A 21,828-nucleotide genomic window follows, 5' to 3' on the forward strand; every position below is an offset into this window, starting at 1 on the left:
CTAAAAACAGTTTACAATATATGGTCACGAGGCCACCTTCTTTTCAGGCGCCTCGGAGGATTGCCAGGAATAGAAGAGGAAGCAAGGTTAGAAACGAGTGGGTTTGGGTGGTTAGGGAGTTTATAATGGAAGGAATAATATCGGGTTCGGGCTAGATCGGTTACATAAGGAACATTGAGGTCTTTATGGATGGTTTTAATATATAATATTAAAAGGTTTTTAAAGATGGTGGAGATGGTCAAACTATCAGAATTAATCCCAAACATATGGGAGGAGAAAAGAATAATACAGGCCTGGAACACAGACCTAATCTGTCCTATACTAAATAAGGACTCCATGTAAGAGTGTCACTATTATGGAGGCGTAGCACTCTTTCCGGTTGCCTACGAGACAGAAGTTGTTAGATAGTTAATAGGACTTTTTTTGTCGCAATCAAGGTGTAGAATCGAGCGGGAACCAGAAGTTTCCCGGTTTTCATTTTATATAACCAGGAGATTAAAAAATAAATATTATGTTTTCAATCAATACAAGTTACTGTATTCAAAATCATTATCGACCGTAGGCTTCAAAGAGCTTAGGGATATCAAACCCATACCTCTCCTTTACTGCTCCACGATGTAGTTTCTTGGGAGATTAACTGAACAATGTTGACCCTGATCAGGACCACTGATTGCCCTCAAATAATTGTGGGACAAACGCTACTGTCAATTATAAAGTTTAATATAACATATCTCATCATTCTTAATATTCAAATATTCTAAATTATAAACGCGAATGAAGAGTTGGCTTTAAGAGATAATATGTATAAGGAAGAGATTGAGGCCAAAGACTGGAAACAGCGCCGTGGCATTACTAAGACAAACTCCACGGTGAGCCCTTTGATGCTGGCCACAAACTGCTTAGCCCCTTATTGCTGAGGCCTTGTTGTCTTTGCCCCTAACAAGCTGTCGCCGGCTCGCTGATTGGATAATCGCTGTCACAAGGTATAACGGGACACACTTATGATTCGGCTTACCCAATATTTTATCTATTTTTCTCTCTAATGAGAACTCATCCTTATGATTACGCAAATCATAGAGATGAAACTTGGTGAGAACTCGAGTAAAAGTGTAAGAAAGTAATGATAATGACTTTCAGTAGTTATAATATTTTAGCTATATCAAGTTTCAACCGCACTTGTTTAGTGAAAGAAGTTGCTGTTATCTACTCGCACGTATTATAAGTCCAAGTAGAAGGCCAGAGCCCATTTTTAGAAATTGTTATATCAGTTAACATTTAAACAAAGCAATTTTTACAAGGCGTAAGTAAACTGATTCTTATTTGAACAAAATATAAATAATGACCATGTTCGTTGAAAAACAGAAATAATGAACAGAAATTTTTAAATAATGAACTATTTTGAAATAATGAACAGAAATTTTTATTTATTTAATTTTTTATGTATGTGTATTTTTCTATGTAAAAACATTTAGTAGTAAGATGAAATTTCATTTTTATTTTTAAATAAATCAAAAAAATTAATAAAATTTGGATATATTTAAAGTTAATATAACAAATCGATTCTTTTTTAATCAATTCCATCGTTTTAAATTTTATTTAATCGCTTTAATTTATATTAAGTCAGTCTAATTGAATATATTTTTAGAGAAAAGATAGATCAATAACATATTATTTTTGTTATTAATATTTTCATTATATACTTATATATCTTTTTAGAGAAAATAGCGCCTAAAAATAAAAATTTCAAGTAATTTATAAATAAATATTAAAAAAAAAAATTGTAATAATAATAATAACTGAATGACTGATAAACATTTTTTAGTCCAGATAAGCAAGCAAGCTATGAAAAAAAACAAATTACCTGCTTGTAATTTAACTGTAATTGTTTGGTTAAAAAATTGTAAACTTATAAGACTGTTTTATAATAATAATGGGTCACTTCATCACAACATACAAGATTTGTAATAACGATGGGTTACTTAATCACAATTTATAAGACTTGTTTTATAATAATAATGGGTCACTTCATCACAACATACAAGATTTGTAATAACAATGGGTTACTTAATCACAACTTATAAGACTGTTTTCTAATAACAATGGGTCACTTCATCACAACTTATAAAATCGAAACCACAGCGGTTTTTGGGTCATTCAGATACTTCGTATAGTAGAGTAAATAAAATTTCTACTTCTAATTAGTATTAATCACGGTTAGACGAATGAGCGGTTCAATTTCGGTATTTCACCTTTCTCCCAACACGTCTGCTCCATTTTTTTAATTTACCCACTTGGACAATAAGAGAAGGTCAAGGCGATAAATATGGGTATTAGCGGTAGCCAGGGGGCAATAAAATGGAAATAACTAAGCCCGAGGGAAGATATGAGAATCGATGGAGTGACCTTAGGCCGAGGTGGACCTCAAGCATTTCCTTCTTCTCAAGGCCAATATCTTTCCATCTTAGCAACTCCTCTTCTTCAAAACAGTTTCATGATCAGGTTTGGATAAACCTTGTGATCGAAACGTTAACATTTTTTTTGTGAGATATACCATTATTTAAATAAAGTAGCTGACATGTAATCCGATATTTCCTTTCTTCCTCTCTAATTTTCCAACGAACAACATGTTACAAAATTCTTTTTTTGATCGCTTCTTATGAAAATATCAAGGTAATTGTGAGCTCTAAGTGTGATTAGGTAATTAAGTAACTCTTTCTGTGATTAAGAAGCTGATATCAGATTCAATTATTAATTTATTTCATAATCATAATCTCTGAAAATGCACTGCATCAGAAATTTGGGATACTCTACTGATACTCTAGTAAATATGTACTCATTTGTGATCCTTAGTTTAGCGATTTTTTTTTTTAACTATCTTATTTTTAATATTCAATATCCCTTCAACACAATCGTAATTTCAAATAAACTTAAAACAATATATTATACATTTTTAAAAATTTATTTTGGTCTACTATGTTAAATAATATTTCTGTTTTGAAATATTTTTTATTATTTTTCTCATATTTGACTAAAAAAAAAAAGTACAATAAGTTTGAAAATAAAAATTGTCATATCCCTTTTTCTTTTATGTTTTTAGTGGTTCTTCTCTTCGATGTTAATTTAATTCAAATTATTAATTCCCAGGATTTTTTTAGGTTTAATTTCTGTAACTAAATCATACATCTCATTAATTACTGCTGAAAGTATCCGTCTTTAAATTGCAATTCTCATAAAAAATATCATGATAAACTACTTTAAAGGGAATTCAACAAACTTCATTTTGACCATATTTAACATACCTCCGTAGGTCTAATAGTTCTTTAGAATATCGAATTTTTCTCAAAATGATTCCTTTTCGAAAATACCTGAAATCAATCAACTTAGGCTATAATTAACTATTAATACTTATTTCATGTAATTTTAAATATATAAAATAAATATATTTAATGAATTAAATTTGTAAAGATTTTAATCTTTTTCTACCTACGTCGAAAAGGAGATATTTTGAGAAAAATTTCATATCTAAAAAAATAATAGACATATAGACATTTATAAGTACTCAAATGATATATTTTATTTTGAGAAAATATTTCTTTCTTTTATTTTCACAATTAAAGATATAATGATCTTTAAAAGCTCATATTTTTCCAAAGTTATACTATTTTAAGAAAGTTATACATGTTTTCCTTTCTTTTTTTTTTTGCAATACAGTTTCCAGCGGAGTGACGGTAGCAGTGTGGTAATGCGCCTGTCTGCCAACCCAAAGGTTGCGAGTTCGAGTCCCCGACCCTATTCGGGATATTTCAAGCATATAATTAAACAATACTCACTCACAGCCTACCCTCGGGCATTTGTGAGGCACGTTAGCCAATAGGTGGCACTCACAAACATAGGCGTGGCAGTGACGAATCCAGCCTATGAAAACGTCATCAAACGCGCGATGTATTTTCTAAGTGCATCTCGCGAGGCCTTGGATCTCCACGGTTTGTCGCGCCAATAATAATTATAGACAGTTTCCACGACATTGAACATCGATTAAAAATTTAACGAAATTTTAGGGTTTTTTCATGAATAAATTAAAATTCCAGTCGCCTGACGAGATCGAAAATTTAGATTTTTAATTTTAATCAAACTATTCGTTTTTTTCCCGTTTATACTCCTTTTGTTTACATCGTTTCTTTCTTGGACGAAATTCAGCCATAATTTTTTATTTCAGCGTCTTGAAGATGACGAACATACATTTTCCATTCCATGGCAGTGCATGTGATCATTTTATACGCCCGAAACTTAGTATTAAATAAGTCACCTTTTTCGTTACGGCCTCACGAGCTAAGACGTTCTTTACTTTTTTCCTAGTAATCCATTTTCTTCAATAGCCTATTAAAATATCGAAAACAAAAGTTAGGAAGAAATAACTCCTTTTAATAAGAATTAAACATGAATCTGAATAGTTGATTTAAGACCTAACTAAATCATATTCTTAACCTTTATTCCAAACTTTATATCTTAGGCACATTATTCCATATACTCCGTGAAACTTCATAGTTTCTTTAATATTTATCTGAATATAAAGCTTTTACAATAATCCTAATAATAAAATTCTCAACTGAGGAAAATTACTTTAAAAGAGAGATTTTCTGAGAACAAACTAAGGGCGGCGAACACTCAACAGGTCCTCCAACTTGGGTGTTTTCCCACCGGAAGTGGAATTGTGGATTTATCACTACCTCTTCGACCATTTAAAAGCTCTAGAACAAATTGCCTTTCCTGTTTACAGAAGGTACCAGTTGCCAACTGCCCTCTGGTGCAGCAAGGCGAGATAGTTTCAAAGTTAACTTCAATTTGATTCAAGAAAAGGTTGGTAGCAGTTGGTATCTTGTATTCTCTAATTACTAATTCCACACTAGCTAATATTATACGATTATCAATTTCACTTGTAATAAAATTGCATAAATGTATATTAAAGTTAATATCTTGACTAAAATTATGAAACTAAAAGAGTAAGCAGTAGAGCTCCGTCACTAAGGTCATTTCCGCTCGCGAAACAGGTGAAAAGTGATTTAATTGTTTCATTAATGCTTAAAAACCAAAAAAAAACTGGCGAGGAGGTAGAAGAACATTGAGGTCCAAAAAACCACTCTAATACCAACTTTATTAACAAACTTTCAACCCGGTAACTCAATTTGAAGATATTGTTTGTATCACATGCTCTATGATAAACAAGAAAGAAAGCTGTCACTGCCTTGGCTCTATCTATTCGAAATTCTTCCATTAATGAACCTCCCCCCCCCCTCTATCCCCCAATTGACATCACCCTCTTCTAATATCCCCAATCTCTCAAATTTGTGAATCATAATAGAGTTGTCGAAGGACACTCTAGAAGACAACTTGTGTATAGTAGTAGTATTTTCACAACCAGTTAACGCAACAAACGGTCGTTTTGCAACGCTGTTGTACGTGTATGGGGTGGTTTCAGGTAATGTGAAACTGTTTATAGTGAATTTCGTGCAACAGTACAAAATTACAGGACCGCTGTAGTATGTAAGGATTTGATGTGCAATAAGGAACATGTGGGCCTTATGAAATTTAACAAGAATGAAATACATTCTTCATAAAATATTTGTCTAACTTTTTTATACAGCTTCCTTGTTGTTGATGCCCTCAGATGTGGGATGGTGAGCTCAGGTGGAGGCATGCTTAGCCTGGTGGTGCTGGTGAACGTGGTGCTGGTGGCGGGTTCCAGCAGCGAGGACAGCCTGGTCGTGTCCACTACCAAGGGGCTCGTCCGCGGTGTCACTCTCTCCGCCACCAGTGGCAAGCTGGTCGACGCCTGGTACGGTATACCATACGCTCAGAAGCCCATCGGTAAGTTAAATAAATTATTATATATAATACATATAGTACTCAATTCATTTACTTTATGAACGTCTTAAGGTGCGATCGGACAAGAGCAGATAAATCTAGAGCTCCGCCCGATCGGAGGAGGAAGTATCGAGTAAAGTGGTATCCCAGATCAGATGTAAACAAAGCGACGAGATTCGTGCGCTCTGACAGTCGCTACGAAAACTGGTTCTTCATATTGAGTGCTCTAGGATTAAGATGTGTCGATGAGGGTAGTTAATCATTACTCCGTTCAGACCAATTGTAGGCCTGTCATTAAAACTGATTCATATTTAGGCTCTATATCAAATTAGAAGGATCTGTTGGGGGTTTGTATATCCTAGTAAATAGGCGACATCTTAGGCCCAGTTAAAGTAATAATAATAAACCAGGTTATAAACCACAAATGGTCTTGATGGAAAAATTGCTTGTTTAAAAAATATCCTATATTCAGAAAAATTGTAAGGCAATGAAGAATAATCATGAGAGAGTGTTTATTTCTTGTTAGTAGAAAACATGTAGTGTTTCTATCTCTGTGATGTCTAAGACAATCACATCTACGGTGTAAAAACCATGTAATTAAAATCGTTTAGCATGTACTGAGGGTTGCCGAGGAACGCCTGAAAGAATTTTGAAATGGAGACAAGAAAGAATCAGGAAAAAAGATCAAGTGAGGAAGCATAAGAAGGGATGATAAGTGTAATGTAGAGAAGAGATTGAGGGCGGCATATCATCGGATTTAAAGTAAACTTTTAAGATATTTTGGTGAATATGAAGTCCTAAGCTTCAGAATTGACATTGACAATTCGAGATAAATTATAATTACTTAAATAATTTGGCAATCAAAATTTACTTAAACAAAACTTCTGATGGATGACATTTGCACACAGAAATAAAAAATGTAAAAAAAGTTTTCCTATTTTGTCAAAGTGATTGTGATCTGCACGTCACATTTTCCTTTCCCTCTTAAAATTTAATATTTTTAAATTGTGTTACTTTTCTTCGTTATGAGTGATGTATGTATATACTATGTTTCTATAGATCTTTATGAAAATGGTTGGAATTTGTGATTAAATCATTTTTTTTTTTGTAAGGGTATTGTTAAGATCAAATACACAATCCTGGAACAAAACCCTTAACCAGTAGTTAGAATTATTAACGAGGTCTTAAGCTGTTTGATAATCCAAGATGAGTTACTTAAAATTCATTTCTCCAATTCTGACTTATGCCTCAGAGAAAGGCTATATACGTATTTTTGAAAATTTTTCTTGATATATCTTTTTGTATTGAGGAACGGAATAGATTTTTTCATATCAAAGTTTGTTCAAACGGGCGAAATGCCAATAATAGTGTATGGAGATGATGCAATCCCTCGGTCGATCTTGGCTCGGAGATAGCTTTGGATATCAGTAGGGGAGGAACCGGAGATGACGAGCTAGGAGGGGCTCAAGGCGGAAGGTGGAAGGTGGAATGCAGGTCACTACGGAGGTCGGCGGGGACAAGTCCCCCATTCATGGGGTCATTGATCGATCAAAGCCGGAAATAGCAATGCCTCCTTCATAATACATCCTGTCACCTCTGCTTCCTTTAATGGCCAACAGGGGTTGCTTCACGGAGCGGTTGTGAATGGAGTGTTTCAATGCCTCCTTTCTGCATCATCGATCGATCATGAATATTTTTACGGAACTAAGAAGATATCCAAGACCTGATTTACAACCCATCTCGATGGGATTGCAAGAATCACTAAGCTATCGTTCACCCTAATAATTTTAGGATGCTCAAAATTATTAGAAAAAGGATGACATCATTAAAAATCGTCAGTGAATGACTTGGAACTAATGAACATAATACACATAAAGGGAATTCTATATAAGCCGAAAAATATCTTGGCATTTTTTTCGTGAGTTAACTCGTCTACTATTATTCATTACGATATAACCCTACTTTAATTAAAATATTGCTGTTATTGTAATAAAGGTGAACATTTCCAACTCTTGGATGTATATAAAACCAAATCATAACAATTTCAATTTACAATATCAATTAGCAAGCAGAAATTACAAAATGAATATTTAAGTACTCCCTTCCATTCATTTTGTGCAGTTTGATCATCTCAGTTGTTTGAACATTAATTGAAAACAACAATGAGGGCACTGATATGCTTCAATAACAATCTGCAGCTGTGATTCAGTTCGTGAATAGATGATGTCTTATTACAGACCTCAATAACCTCGCTGCAGCTAAATGAAATACTGCAATGAAATGAATGATAAATGATCTGCTGGGGGGCATTATAACAGTATTTTATAGTTTCTATTTTTTTTTTACTTCCAAGACGTAATCAGTCATGGAAAACTTTTAGAATTATTCAATTGTTGTTGAGCAGAGGCAGGTCACGGAGCCAAGGGTTAAAGTAGTCCTGAAATAATCATTCTAAAACTAAAAAAACTTTGTGCACATTCCTGTTAAACCTCCAAATTAATAATTCCGAGTTAACGTTGTTCTGGAGTTACCATTGTTTTGCTAATGAAAAATAAACTACTGCCTACTGGCCAGAAATGGTCAAAAATTAGCTGTAGTAGAAACTAATTGCCATGGAAACGATCCTTATTCATGAATGAACCATTGATAAATAAATATCGTATCTATACCTATAAATAATAAATACCTATTATTTTCAACTATATCTAATTTTTACCCAACTCTGCTCTTGGCTCATGATCCTAACCTAAATAGCAAATACATAAATCAAATATTTTTAAAATGTGTATCTATATGAATAAATATGAATTATAATGATATATTTCAGGTAACTTGCGATTCCGTCACCCCCGGCCTATTGACAAATGGGATCACATCTTAAACGCCACCCGACCTCCCAACACATGTGTCCAAATCATCGACACAGTCTTCGGTGACTTCCCGGGTTCCATGGTCTGGAACCCCAATACCCCTCTTACCGAGGACTGCCTCTACTTGAACGTTGTCGTTCCAAAACCGAGGCCTACCAATGCAGCGGTGATGGTTTGGATCTTTGGAGGAGGCTTCTACTCTGGGACTGCTACACTCGACGTCTACGATCATAAGACAATAGTATCCGAGGAGAATATCGTCTTGGTTTCGATGCAATACCGGCTGGCATCTCTGGGGTTCTTGTATTTCGACACACCTGACGTCCCCGGAAACGCTGGTCTTTATGATCAGCGGATGGCTCTTCAATGGGTGCACGACAACATCCAATTTTTCGGCGGCAACCCGAATAACGTCACCCTCTTTGGAGAATCGGCAGGAGCTGTCTCGGTTTCCTTACATCTCTTATCTCCCCTTAGCAGGAATCTCTTCAGCCAGGCCATCATGCAGTCCGGTGCAGCCACTGCTCCCTGGGCCATCATATCCAGGGAAGAGAGCATTCTACGCGGTCTGAGGCTCGCAGAAGCCGTAGGCTGTCCCCATAACAAGTCGGCTATAAATGAAGTCATTGAATGCCTGAGGACCAGAAATGCCACAGCGCTTGTTGAAAATGAGTGGGGAACACTTGGCATCTGCGAGTTCCCATTTGTACCAATCGTCGACGGGGCATTTATATATGATCTCCCTTCCAAATCTATGGCAACTGGGAACTTTAAGAAGACAAATATCATGATGGGATCGACGACGGAAGAGGGATACTATTTCATCATTTATTATTTGACTGAGCTTTTTAGAAAGGAGGAAAACGTATATGTGAGCAGAGATGAATTTCTGCAGGCGGTCCAGGAGTTGAATCCTTACGTGAACAATGTTGCTCGGCAAGCGATCGTCTTTGAATACACCGATTGGCTCAACCCAGAAGATCCCATAAAAAACAGGAATGCCCTAGACAAGATGGTTGGTGACTACCAATTCACCTGCAACGTAAATGAGTTCGCACATCGGTACGCTGAGACCGGAAACAACGTTTACATGTACCTATTTACACACAGATCACTTGGCAACCCATGGCCTTCTTGGACAGGAGTGATGCACGGAGACGAAATCAACTATGTCTTTGGGGAACCACTCAACCCTGCCATGAACTACCAACCACCGGAAGTAGAGCTCAGCCGGAGGATGATGAACTATTGGGCAAACTTCGCTAAAACAGGGTAAGTTGACTGTTACTTTAAATACATCATACTATTTTAAATAATATTTGAAGCACTTGGTTGACCCTCCATAGCATTGCATTTAGTTCGAAAATGTTTATTTATTTACTTCATAATTTCAACCTTTTTACATAAGGATAAAATAGTGTGCCTTCCATTTAGCTCAGATAATAACAATCAACTATTTCCACTGCTTCAGCTAAAATAATGTAGATAGTAAAATAATAAATATTAAATCATAGAAATAGTAACCATTGTTATAAAACTTTCAAACAGACTCTTAAAGCGAGTATCTTGGTCGATGTACAGCAATCTCACAAGAGGAGATCGCAACACAAAAAAAAAAAAAAAAAATTAGAAGGTAATTCTTCCCAATAAAGCTGTCCTACTAAAACCCTCTTTTTTTTTCTCATACCCCCTGACGAAATAAGTGTTCGAATACATAAATTAATATTTATTATTATTATAATGCTAATGCAGGCATATGTATATCTGGTAGTTTGTAATTCCTTCGATCTTTTCGAATTCAGCTTTCGATTTTCAATCCATTCATATTTTGAATCATTAAATGACCAGTAGGATAGATTAGACATCTTCTTTATGCGGGGTAAACCGCTAAAACCCTTTTTTTTTTCTTTTTTTTTTTTTTTTTCATACCCTCCTATAATGATGTTATTGAATATCTGGTACATACATATAGGAGGTATGCTATATTTATACCGCTAAAACCCATTTTTACCCATTTTACCATTTAACTACCTTAAGTCTCCTCTTCCCGTTTGAAGTAAATGTTTCATAAGTGATATAGGACCGTCAGTAAAACCCATTTTACTGACGGTCCTATATCACTTATGAAACATTTACTTCAAACGGGAAGAGGAGACTTAAGGTAGTTAAATCGGGGAATATTTAAAAAGAATCTAAAATTTAAAAATGGCGTGAAACATAATAAAACATATGTGGGCACTTCTTTCCACCGAATCGCATTGAAACCCGTAATTAAAAGACCGTGTCCAGCCACTTACGATACACAAGAGAAGTACAATTTGGTTTAAAGCTTGATTGGAGTGAGGTATTAAGCCGAGTGGGGTTCTAACCCACCTCTACTGATTCACCCATTAACAGTATGCAACATACAATGTAAATAATATGAATACATAATATGTGAACTGATCGAAACACAAAGGGTCATTAGAGAAGCAATTAAGGGCGCTGCGAAGGAGACCTTAGACTGTATATGCGAGGAGAAGGGAAGCCCTGAGGGTGTATTCCCAGCAATTGATTTGCCGCTGAAAGGAGGGGTTGGGAAAGTAACTCATTCAATAACGGAGCAGTCGATTCAATCCCTCCTACGGGACTACCTCAGGGAATATATTTTCTCCCAGCCTGTTTGTTAGCCAAAAGGGGGCATAAATTGGAGAGCTGAGCTTGAGATAGCGGCGAGTCGATATTCCTCTGTAGGATTTATAGCACTTATTCTCCTTCTTCAGCAATAGCTCCCTCTATAGAATCTGAATAATAATTATTCCTCCTTTCAATTAAAATCCTTCAGCATCTTCTATGCTTCTTTTTATATAAAGGTCTGAGCCCATTACAATGAATTAATTAGAATCGCATTCCACCTTTTGAACTATATACAGAAATATAACAAGCAATATCACTTATTCGCAATCTTAGATAACTTATGATATTCGTAAAATCGAGAAGTTAACAGAAAAATGAAAACAAATTGGTGTGTTAAACCCTAGTTGCAAGAAGGCGATGATGGCAATTACTATTGGATCTAAAATTCCTGACATGGAGAAACTGTAGTACCATCAGAATTGGCTTGACTGTGGTACTATAAACAATCTGTGCATCTATACACCTTGACAATAGTGAACTATCCTCCTTTATAATCTCTAATATGACTTCTATATTATTACTTTTAGAATTGTATATTTCTTGTTGGTTATTTGTCAGGTTCTAGTCTACCATAGTAGTGGAGCTGTGGAAGCCACTACCACTATTATCCTGTAAACTATATTTGCTGTCATAGCACTGTCCTAATGGTGTACTATCAGGATTTGCTTGATGTTTGGTAGTACTATCAGCACATGTCTGTCATCTAACTGCCACATTTAGACAGCTTGGCAATCAACTGTCATACTTTATAGGCTCTCAACACAAATCATAAATATTATATATAAAATTCTATGTTTCCTGTTTCTTATTTGTCTAAGGCGATGGTTTTTGTTTGCTATATTTAATCATTAGTTTTTATAATTCATTTAATAAGTTGAACTATCAGTGAAGTTAGGTTTACTATTAATGTGAAAGGAGCACAAACTATACTTTGTACACAACTGGTATACTTTCTCACTGTTATGATATTACTAACCTTAATAATGCAGAAGCAGTGTGTTTACTCATGACATGGAATTTAAATACCTCAACTAATAAATATCAAGATCTATCTTCCAGCTTCATTTTAGCATTCCTACATGTTGCTTATAAGATTATTGATATACATTTATGTTATAAGTTTTTTATATCCCTGAAATTTGTCATAAAATTGTTAATAGTAGTTCAAATGTGTTTTAAAACAGAGTACATATAGTTCATAAGTACACCAGATTTCAAAGATATCATATTGACTTTGTACCTTATAAGTATCATATAAGGAGTAAGTATAAGTCACAGTTGAAGTTTTAAAGTTAGTCTTATGCTCTATCCCAACCTAGCCCCTGCTACTTTAGTTAGTTTTCTAATTTGATGACCAAACAATGTTTATTCTTTGCTGTAATTGGCCAATGAAAGGAAAATAAATGTGCATATTGAGGACTGGAAATATTTAATATTAAAAGAAAATATTTTTTATAAAAATTAAAGTTTTTAAGGTTGATGAAGAAAATTATGTACAGGAACCCAAGTCTACTAAGTGATGGGTCTTGGACTTCAGTTTACTGGCCAGTCCACACTGCTTATGGTCGTGAATACCTGACCCTTGGAGTAAATTCGACTCAGACTGGACGTGGACCTAGAGTAAAGCAGTGTGCCTTCTGGAAAAAATATCTCCCACAGTTGATGGCCTCTACCAACGGTAAGTAAATTTGATTGAATAAAAGTGCCACTGAGGCCAGAAAAAACTTATTGATCTTTATTCATATATATATATATATATTTCCAAGACTTCATCTTTGGACGTATATCCCTTTACACTGATATGTAATTTATTAAGAAGGATTATAATTATTTGTTAAAGAATTTTATAAGGTGATTCTTCTTATGTGGCTCTACAAAATGGACCTCAGCCTCCCGAACATCCCTACTCCTCTCTATCCTAAGCTTTACTTCCCCAGACAGTCACTCCTGTTTCCTAAGGTCCTCCTTCAGGTCCTTTAACCACATTTTGCAAGAATGTCCTCTCTTCCTCTTTCCTGGGAAGGATTCAATTGTGACCTTCACAATTTAGTTCATTGGCCATCCTTTCAACATATCCAAGCCATTTTTCAGGATTGATAAATTTCTCAATATCCTCATGGTTATTCATCCACTTACTGATTATTCCTTTTGCACCAGATTAGCTAAAAATTCATTTCATGATATTCCGTTATTATATTCTAAGAGCCTATTGGCCCATTTTTTTTTTAGACCCCATGTTTAGCCATAGCCAACTATGGGTCAAATAAGTGAATTGTAGATTTTTTAGAGCAAGATGAATTTCACCAAATTCTTTAGGCTATAGTACACTTTATGAATTTATTATCCTTTTCTCAATTTTATCACTAACCTTATTTTCCGAGTTAATTTTAGATACGTGAAATGATTAACAACGTCAAACAAGTAATTTTTTTTTATTATTTATATTCTTGCCAAAATTACGTTGTCATCCACTTAACCAAGAATGTAGTGAGAACGCCATTCCAAAGTACCATTTGGATCAATGTATCTGATTACTTTATGCAGCTAAGTTGTAAAGGATTGCTGAGAGAGCATCTCCTCGTCTTACTCTGGAACAAAACTGTATTTGTATGCTTATGCAGTTACTAACAAGAACACTGGCCTGAATTTGAACATTGTTATTTCTATCAAATTTATTAATTTTAAAAACTTTCATGGTATTAAATAGTTGGATTCTGTTAATCCTAAATAATAATAATAAATAAAAAAATTAAAAAGATCATCAGGACGCCATTTCTGATTACTTTGTAAACTGCTTTAATCAATGGAATCAATTTATTAAAAGACCTCTTTTTATTTAATTTGCATATTGCTTCTCATTATTTATTATAACCAGCTGAGGTGTGGCTGGCAAATAACCTGATGACTCCTCCTTTTTAAGTGCACAGTTTAATGTCTTAAAATCTGACCTTAATTAATATTAGTAAAGAATATTTATTAGAAATTAGTAAATTGTGTTCAAAAAATAATTTCAAATGAAGTTAAGTACCTGATAACTGGTAAGTATAAGAAGAAATATTGAGCTTCCAAAATCATTTACTGCTTTGTTGTAAATTAAGAGTTATCCATTCTGATTTTTTTCTTTTAAATGAATAGATATCTTGTATAATTTTTGATCTTCATTTATTTAACATCATAAATTTCATGTGAATAATCATTAGTGTTATAATTTTCAGTACAAGAACTCCATGCACAGCCTGTGAAGTGTACTAGTGGCAGCCAGAAATCAGCAATTGAGAAAACAGTGCTGTTGATTATGATCTTCTCCCTCGTAAGGGCCTATGTTTAACACCAACTTACAATATTGTAAATAAACAATAAACTATGTGAACATATCTGCCATTGTGTGTATTATAATTATATATATAAATATATATAACATTATATAGGCATATAGGTTCCTCTTAAAAATGTAAATGTATCTTGTTCATAACACATTTAGTATTTCAAAAAACAAAAAGAAATAAAATAGAAAGGCTGTAATGTAACAAATTCACTGCCTCTTTAATTATTTTATTTATTTCAGTTTTCTACATATAGGGCTTCTTCAACTTTCTTGATCAAATTTTCAAAACTTATTTAGTGATATACCATAGAAAAGAAGATATCGAGAAGTTTGTATTGAAATATTATAATTTCTCAATGATATCCAACATTAAGTTCTGGTGTATTTTACAAATTCCAAACCAAAATGACTTTTTACATATGATTGTACTAAATCAGTGCAATAGTATATACTGTTCATTCATTTAAAAAAAAGAATGAAATAATCAGAAAAGAAGATATGATAGTTTGTCATTGTCTGATATTATCTCTTGTTATTTCATTTGTAATTAATTTAATTTTGAAAAACAAAAGTTAATTATTAATTGAATTTTATCAAAAATTGTTTCATAATATTCTCATATTTCATTTTAAAACTGACAATTTGGGATTTCCAAATACATACAAATACTTCCATTAACTGTTATTTTTGTCTTCCATGGTCTTCCTGTGGTTTCCTATAATTATTATTGATAGTGATATTGAAAAAAGTGGTCAAAATAGGTACATATTTTATTCTTAGTTATGTAACTTTCCTATTTATTTTTTTGGTTACTTTTCATGTCAAATTAATTAAAAGTTTATTTTTCTTTAAATTTATTTAATGAAAACTTTGTTTTGAGGATACCTTTTTAATTAATTAACTGACCAAATTAATAATAAAAAGTTCTGCTAAAGAATAATTAATAAAAAGATTAAAGATTGTTAGTCTTTTAAAATAATTTTCAATAATATAATTAAGATCATGATGAATTTTTAAATTACACCAAAATCAGGATATCTTAATCAATATATTATTCACAAACTTTATTAAAATTAATGCTCCAATATATATTTACTTTAATCTTTAAGATTATATTTATTAAAGTTTTTTAACTTTGATTAGTACAAAAACTAAATATTTATGCATAACCGATCTCACGAAATGTGTACCTTTTTGTAAGTGTGTTATGAATACACATTAGATACTATAGAGACATATCGTTTTGTACATGTTACAATTGATGCACTTGATGTACATAAATGTCAATATTGCACTCGATGTTCTTTCCTTACGTAGGCCTCTAATTATTGTATTATTTTGTTTTATTTAGGAAAGATATTTTCCTCTATCACAATGGGCTGCCAAAAAATGAAGTGAATTTTGATCAAAACCTCTGAATTTATTTAGCACAAATGGTCATGTGGATAAGTGTATTTTTGAACTATATTTAAAGACATGCAGTCTAAAAAAGTAGGTTGCGATCATACAAAGCAGAAAATAAACCATGTTTTGGAAAAGATTAGAAAGTATAAAATAGAATTTTTAAAATAAAAGGGTAGAATGGCTCTAGTAATCAATATATCTGACTTTCAGATTAATGAGATATTTTCCCACCTTTCTTTAGTTTTGCCTATTTTTTGATAGGTTCAGTTGGCCCAATAATATGAGGCACCTTTCCTCTAACCATTAAAAAATATACATTACAATGTTCTTCTAATATTTGTCAAGTTTGTGACCCACTTATTAAGGTAGATCTGCAGAACAAAACCAAGACTAAAGATTAAAGGAAGAAAAGGAAAGTCATCCTCATGGATAGAACCAAACTTTATGCTTAATTCTTTACACTGACCATTCTTGTTAATTTATTACTGTTTCTGATTTGATTCTGTTATATACTTCATATTTTTTCCATTTGTATTTTTATTTATCAGAAATGGCCCTAAACAAATAATAGAACTCAATAAAAAGTATAAAACTTAATTTTTTTTAAGCTTTCGTCTTTGTTAGGATTTTGTTTTCTTTTATCTCTGACAGAGAGATATATAAAAAATAGACTGAAGGTACTCCATGTCTAACAGTACTAAGGAGATTCTGATTGAAAAAAACAAAACAATACTGTTGCCAGCATTAAGAAGGAATGTTTGAATATTGTTAGGTACAGGTAAGAAGACAAGATCTGATTTTAAAGGAACTCACGGATGACTGTAGGAAATTGAGTGAAGAGAGTATTATAAGTAAGAGATACTAGAAGTATTCTCTATATAAATACTGAAATAACCAAGCCTTTTGAAAATAAGTGAATAACTATGTTTTTACAAAAGGAACAGTCTTATCATGAAAACAAAACTTAAGGTTGGAGACAAGTGTACGAGGCTGAGATATTCACAAATCTACATAACGACCACTTTCATTGAAGCAACTCATTCGATAGTCCATTTCTCTTCTTAGTTCAGCCATTGGTATTTTTTTGGCTCAGAATTTGGATTGTTCAACATATTCTATTCTGAATGATATTACATATTCATTTAGTGATCCCATACACAAGGTTTTGAGTGTCCCTAAAATTCACTTATTTATTCTCAGTCTAAACAAATTTGGCAGCCCTTGAGATTATATTATGGGGAAATGGCGTAATTAATCCTTACATCACAGCTGTTTTGACAATATGATAGTGTTATTGTCATGTTAATGGGGGTTCGTCATGTTTATGTTATCACTGTGATTTGTTTTGAAGAGTCTCCATTATGATAAAGAACATAACATTACAATTTGCCTTCAAATTATTTTGTTGACTTTTCTGAATAAAGTTAATGTTCATAGTTCAGATGTTTCATGTTCTTGTTTCACTATGATTGGATTTATTAGCTAAAAATAATTATATTAAAATTAATAATACATTTATATTTCTCTTTCCCAATTATTATAATCTAAGTTTATAAACAAAATCTATACTCCTTTTTAATATTTTATTAAAATTGTTGATTTTAATTTTACATTTTACATTTTAATGTATGATGTTTACAAAATCCAATAGTTTTGAAAAATATGGCATTATTTAATTTTTTGTATTTGTATAGTTAGAAATGCTTGATTAGACAAAAAATATTTAATAATGATTGCATTCATCCATTTTAATATTTATTTAATAATATGTTATTATGTAGATGTTTTTTGTATAAACTAGAATTCTGAAATAAACCTTCCATTTGAAATATTTCAGTTCAAATTAAACTAATATCATTTTGAAAGTTTTTTTTTTTAAGTATCATTTTGATCTATTTTTCAATAATGACATGGGTATTAACAAAGTCAAATGGAGAGAAATGTACTAATGTCATAAATCATTCCATTAAAAGGACATTAAATATTTTTATCTTTAATTAATTATAGTATATAGTAAATAAATCTCCTCTTGTAAATTGTAAATGTATTTTGATGTGTAGGTATTATGTTTTGTTGTTGTTATTGTCTCAAGATGATACTAAAATTATCATGATTGGTTTAATGAGTGTAGAAAACAATATTAATGTAAATTCAGAATTATAATTAGTTTATAAATTAAAAAAATAACTTGATTATGGCAAATCGTTTATGTTATTTTTTGATGGAAAACACTTTAGTATTTTACTTTATTAGTATTGACCATATTTTTAATATTAAAACACCTGAAAAGTTAATATATGTTTGATTGGTACTTGTATCGAGTTCCAACGATTATTATGATATCTCGTAGATATTAAATTACCATATTTAATGATCTCTGAGTCTAAATAACATTTACATAATCAAAATATTTTATTCAGTAAAGCAAAATAAATTTGAGGAATGTAATGAAGTTCACTCATGAACTCTATTAGACCAGTACTGATAAAAAAAAGATTTAATACAATGAAAATGACAAAAGGAACTGAAAAGAAGTTTGAATCATCGGCTCTTCAAAATATCGCTTTATGTCGGCAATGATAGCTTTTATTAACAATTAACATATCATCAGATTTACTTAATAAAACCTTTATAGTCTATAGACTGTACTATAATTGAGAAAATAAAATAAAATGTAAATATTTTATGTGAACAAAAATGCTTTAACTTTTATGCTTGCTATTTATTGTACACTTTCGTCAAACAATTGTTCAAGAATGGGCCATATAACTATCAATGCGTACAAAGACATATTAGATGTATAGTTAGTTATTTGCCTTTATGTACCAACTTCAACTGTGTATATATATTATATATGAAAAAAAGGGAAAAAAAAGATATGATAAATAGATGAGATAAATTATTTGTGGTTAGCATAATAAATAATAAATACAGAAATTTTATTAAATATATTTCACAAATCACATTTGACAATTTATTATTTTTGTACAAGCAGATATAATTAGATCGCTTTAAAAATAATTAAAAAAAAAAGTATAACTGTTTACTCCACTCGAATAGACAAATATATGTTCTATTCTTAGCATGTCTTTCTTTTTTATAATCTAAGGAATCCTATTAAATTATACTTCACAAATATTGTCAACTTAATTCAGACAAAAAAATTTATTCTGACTATTTCCTACATTCAAGAAGATTAGTAATCTTTAAAAAGTAATTTTTGCATCAGAATATATGGCGTATATATCTAGCACTACAATTCCCTATAAAAAGATTGCAGCAGCAATTATATGAAATTTCTAAAAAATATAAAGTAAGAGGAACTATTTAGGTTCCAGTAACTTAGTGTCTGTACCTATAATTCTCATTATCACCATTTGCCAGAGTGTGTTAGTACAAATCACAAACAATTAAAAATACATATTTATATAAGCAAAAATTGTACACCTAGGATTCATTCATATCATCACGTACATAGATAAATACGCTTTTGTATATATTAAAAAAGAATATATGTAAATTTTTATGAAAGTTGTCTTAAGTTGTAATATTATGGCTTCTAAAGCAGTCAGTTCCATTTGTTGACTGTGATATAAAGATTCTTATTATAAACTATATATGCACTATTAGCTATAGGTTATAATAGTTTTAAAATAACTCTAACTTTTGTTCTTAGTAGAGGAATGAGATAAACCAACTCATATTTGGGCACTTTGAACAGGCACAGCTCTGTGTGTCATGGCCTATCATTTTTATGTAAACCTGTATTATGTAGCTATGTAAATTATTATCATGTAAATGCACATTATTCTGTATAAATACAATGATTTTTTTTTTCCATTTTAAACATTTTAGTATTATTATTATTATGTGTGTATTTGAAAACAAAAAAGGAATAGTTACCTTCATTGTAATAATTAATAAGCTTTGTATAAGTCTTATTATTAAATTCTTATTACTCAGCTTTTTCCTATCAATATTTTGAATAATTTTTAAAAAAATAAACAACATTATATTCAACTTTTCAAGAATTTTGTTTTTTATTTTGAAACATTTTTTATTACTGTTAGGGAAAATAAATAAAATTAGATGAGGCAGTAAATTTCAAAGATACAAGTTAAATAGGCATACATCATACTTTTTAATTGAGAGATTAATCTTCTAATAAAATTATGAAAATAAAAAAAATCTTTAGAAAACAACACTATTTAATAGAAAATAGTTGTAAAACTGTTAATTATTCAATCATCTGTCTAGATAGTACCTCCACATAGAAAGTATATATTGTTACGGTAGGTGATTTATATTTTAATATTAAAAGACATAGATTCATTTTATTTTGATTTAATAACATTAAAATGCCAATACATCTTTTAAAAAATAATGATGATGGTAAAAATTGGCAACAAACTTCATTCAAAGTTGGCAAAAGACTTTGTCCAAAATAATGTACATTATAGTGAGGTGTTAATAGTTGACCATAGATTAATATGATAAGAAGACAGTTGGGGGTTGGTACAAAAATTTATAAATTAAAAAACAAAATTAATAAATAAATTTTTTTATTTACTGACCGCACCCCTGACCATCTCTTCTCTTCATAATGTACATTATCCAATGTCATAACTATAATGAATTAGTAAAATCAAGCAAAATTACTCAGATTTAAAAAAATTTGTTTTATGAATCATAAATTTATTTTAATTGAATTTTATAAAAAAAGTCAACCATTGCTTTTATAATTATATATCTCAAAATGTCCATCAAAAGAAATGTTTATTATATAATTGTTCATTATAGAAAATATTGAGATGGAAAAGCTGATGTATTGAGTATGAATGAGTTTATTATCTGCTAATTTGTTACTTTACCAAATCAATGCCTTTAATTGTTTCAGTTGAAGGAACGCCATTTGGTTTTTATAAAGTCTTTCAAATATTCAAGCTTATTGAATCTAACAATAAACTATTCTTCTCAGGGCCCAAAGGTGAAAAAATGTACTTAAATATGTTCCTCAACTGTAACAGATGTTAGTATTAATTTTCATAACTGATATTCAATCTCTTTGTCTTTCGTGGTGTGAATTCAATAAAGGAAAATGGATGATTTATAATGAGATGGTATTTTTCATACTCAACTTCTAAAATTCCTATGTTACCAAATAAGATGTAATTAAATATAAAATAAATTATCATATTCGAACAATATATTGGAAAGTTATTTGTAGTAAACAAAAAAAAAAGTAAATAATAAAAACGGAGTGGTTCTTTTTCAACAAATGGAACTGTGTGAGGATCTGAGAAATGAGTGTAATGTTTCCCAATAAGAACATCTTTGTATAGTATTCATAAAAATCTATAGGCCTAAATAATGCCACATTGTGTATTTGGTTAAAGTAATGTTAATAGTTTCTATAAGAAGAGTTTAATTAAATAACAATATATGTAAAAGTTAAAAACTAGTTTCTGATAACAACCAAAGATGGACTTTGTAAATTAATAGAAGCAAAAATACTGTCTATCAGGATAAGAATTTTTTTGCTTCGATTAGACCACTTCCATTATCAACAATTTTTCTGACATTTTAACATTTAAAAATAGTTAAGTTGCCAGAGTAATTGCTTAATATTAATTATAAAATAGATATCTTTTGTTAATGCTATTTCGAAATACATGGCCTTGGATACTATTA

General features: G+C 31.3%; 1 protein-coding gene across 2 annotated transcripts in view; it reads left to right on the forward strand.

The window, feature by feature from the left end:
- Window positions 1-21,828, forward strand: part of LOC106682875 (acetylcholinesterase) — a 169,853-nt gene extending 148,025 nt beyond the window's left edge. For both annotated transcript variants that reach the window (XM_014423977.3, XM_014423978.2), the window contains exons 4-7: window positions 5,666-5,865; window positions 8,690-10,004; window positions 12,908-13,086; window positions 14,624-21,828. In XM_014423977.3, the coding sequence (XP_014279463.1) occupies window positions 5,673-5,865; window positions 8,690-10,004; window positions 12,908-13,086; window positions 14,624-14,736 (1,800 nt within the window). In that variant the 5' untranslated portion in view covers window positions 5,666-5,672 and the 3' untranslated portion in view covers window positions 14,737-21,828. The remainder of the gene's footprint in view (window positions 1-5,665; window positions 5,866-8,689; window positions 10,005-12,907; window positions 13,087-14,623) is intronic.

The sequence above is a fragment of the Halyomorpha halys genome, unplaced genomic scaffold (genome assembly GCF_000696795.3).
Source record: "Halyomorpha halys isolate HHAL.00 unplaced genomic scaffold, Hhal_1.1 Scaffold448.1, whole genome shotgun sequence".
In the NCBI taxonomy this organism is placed as follows: Eukaryota; Metazoa; Arthropoda; class Insecta; order Hemiptera; family Pentatomidae; genus Halyomorpha; species Halyomorpha halys.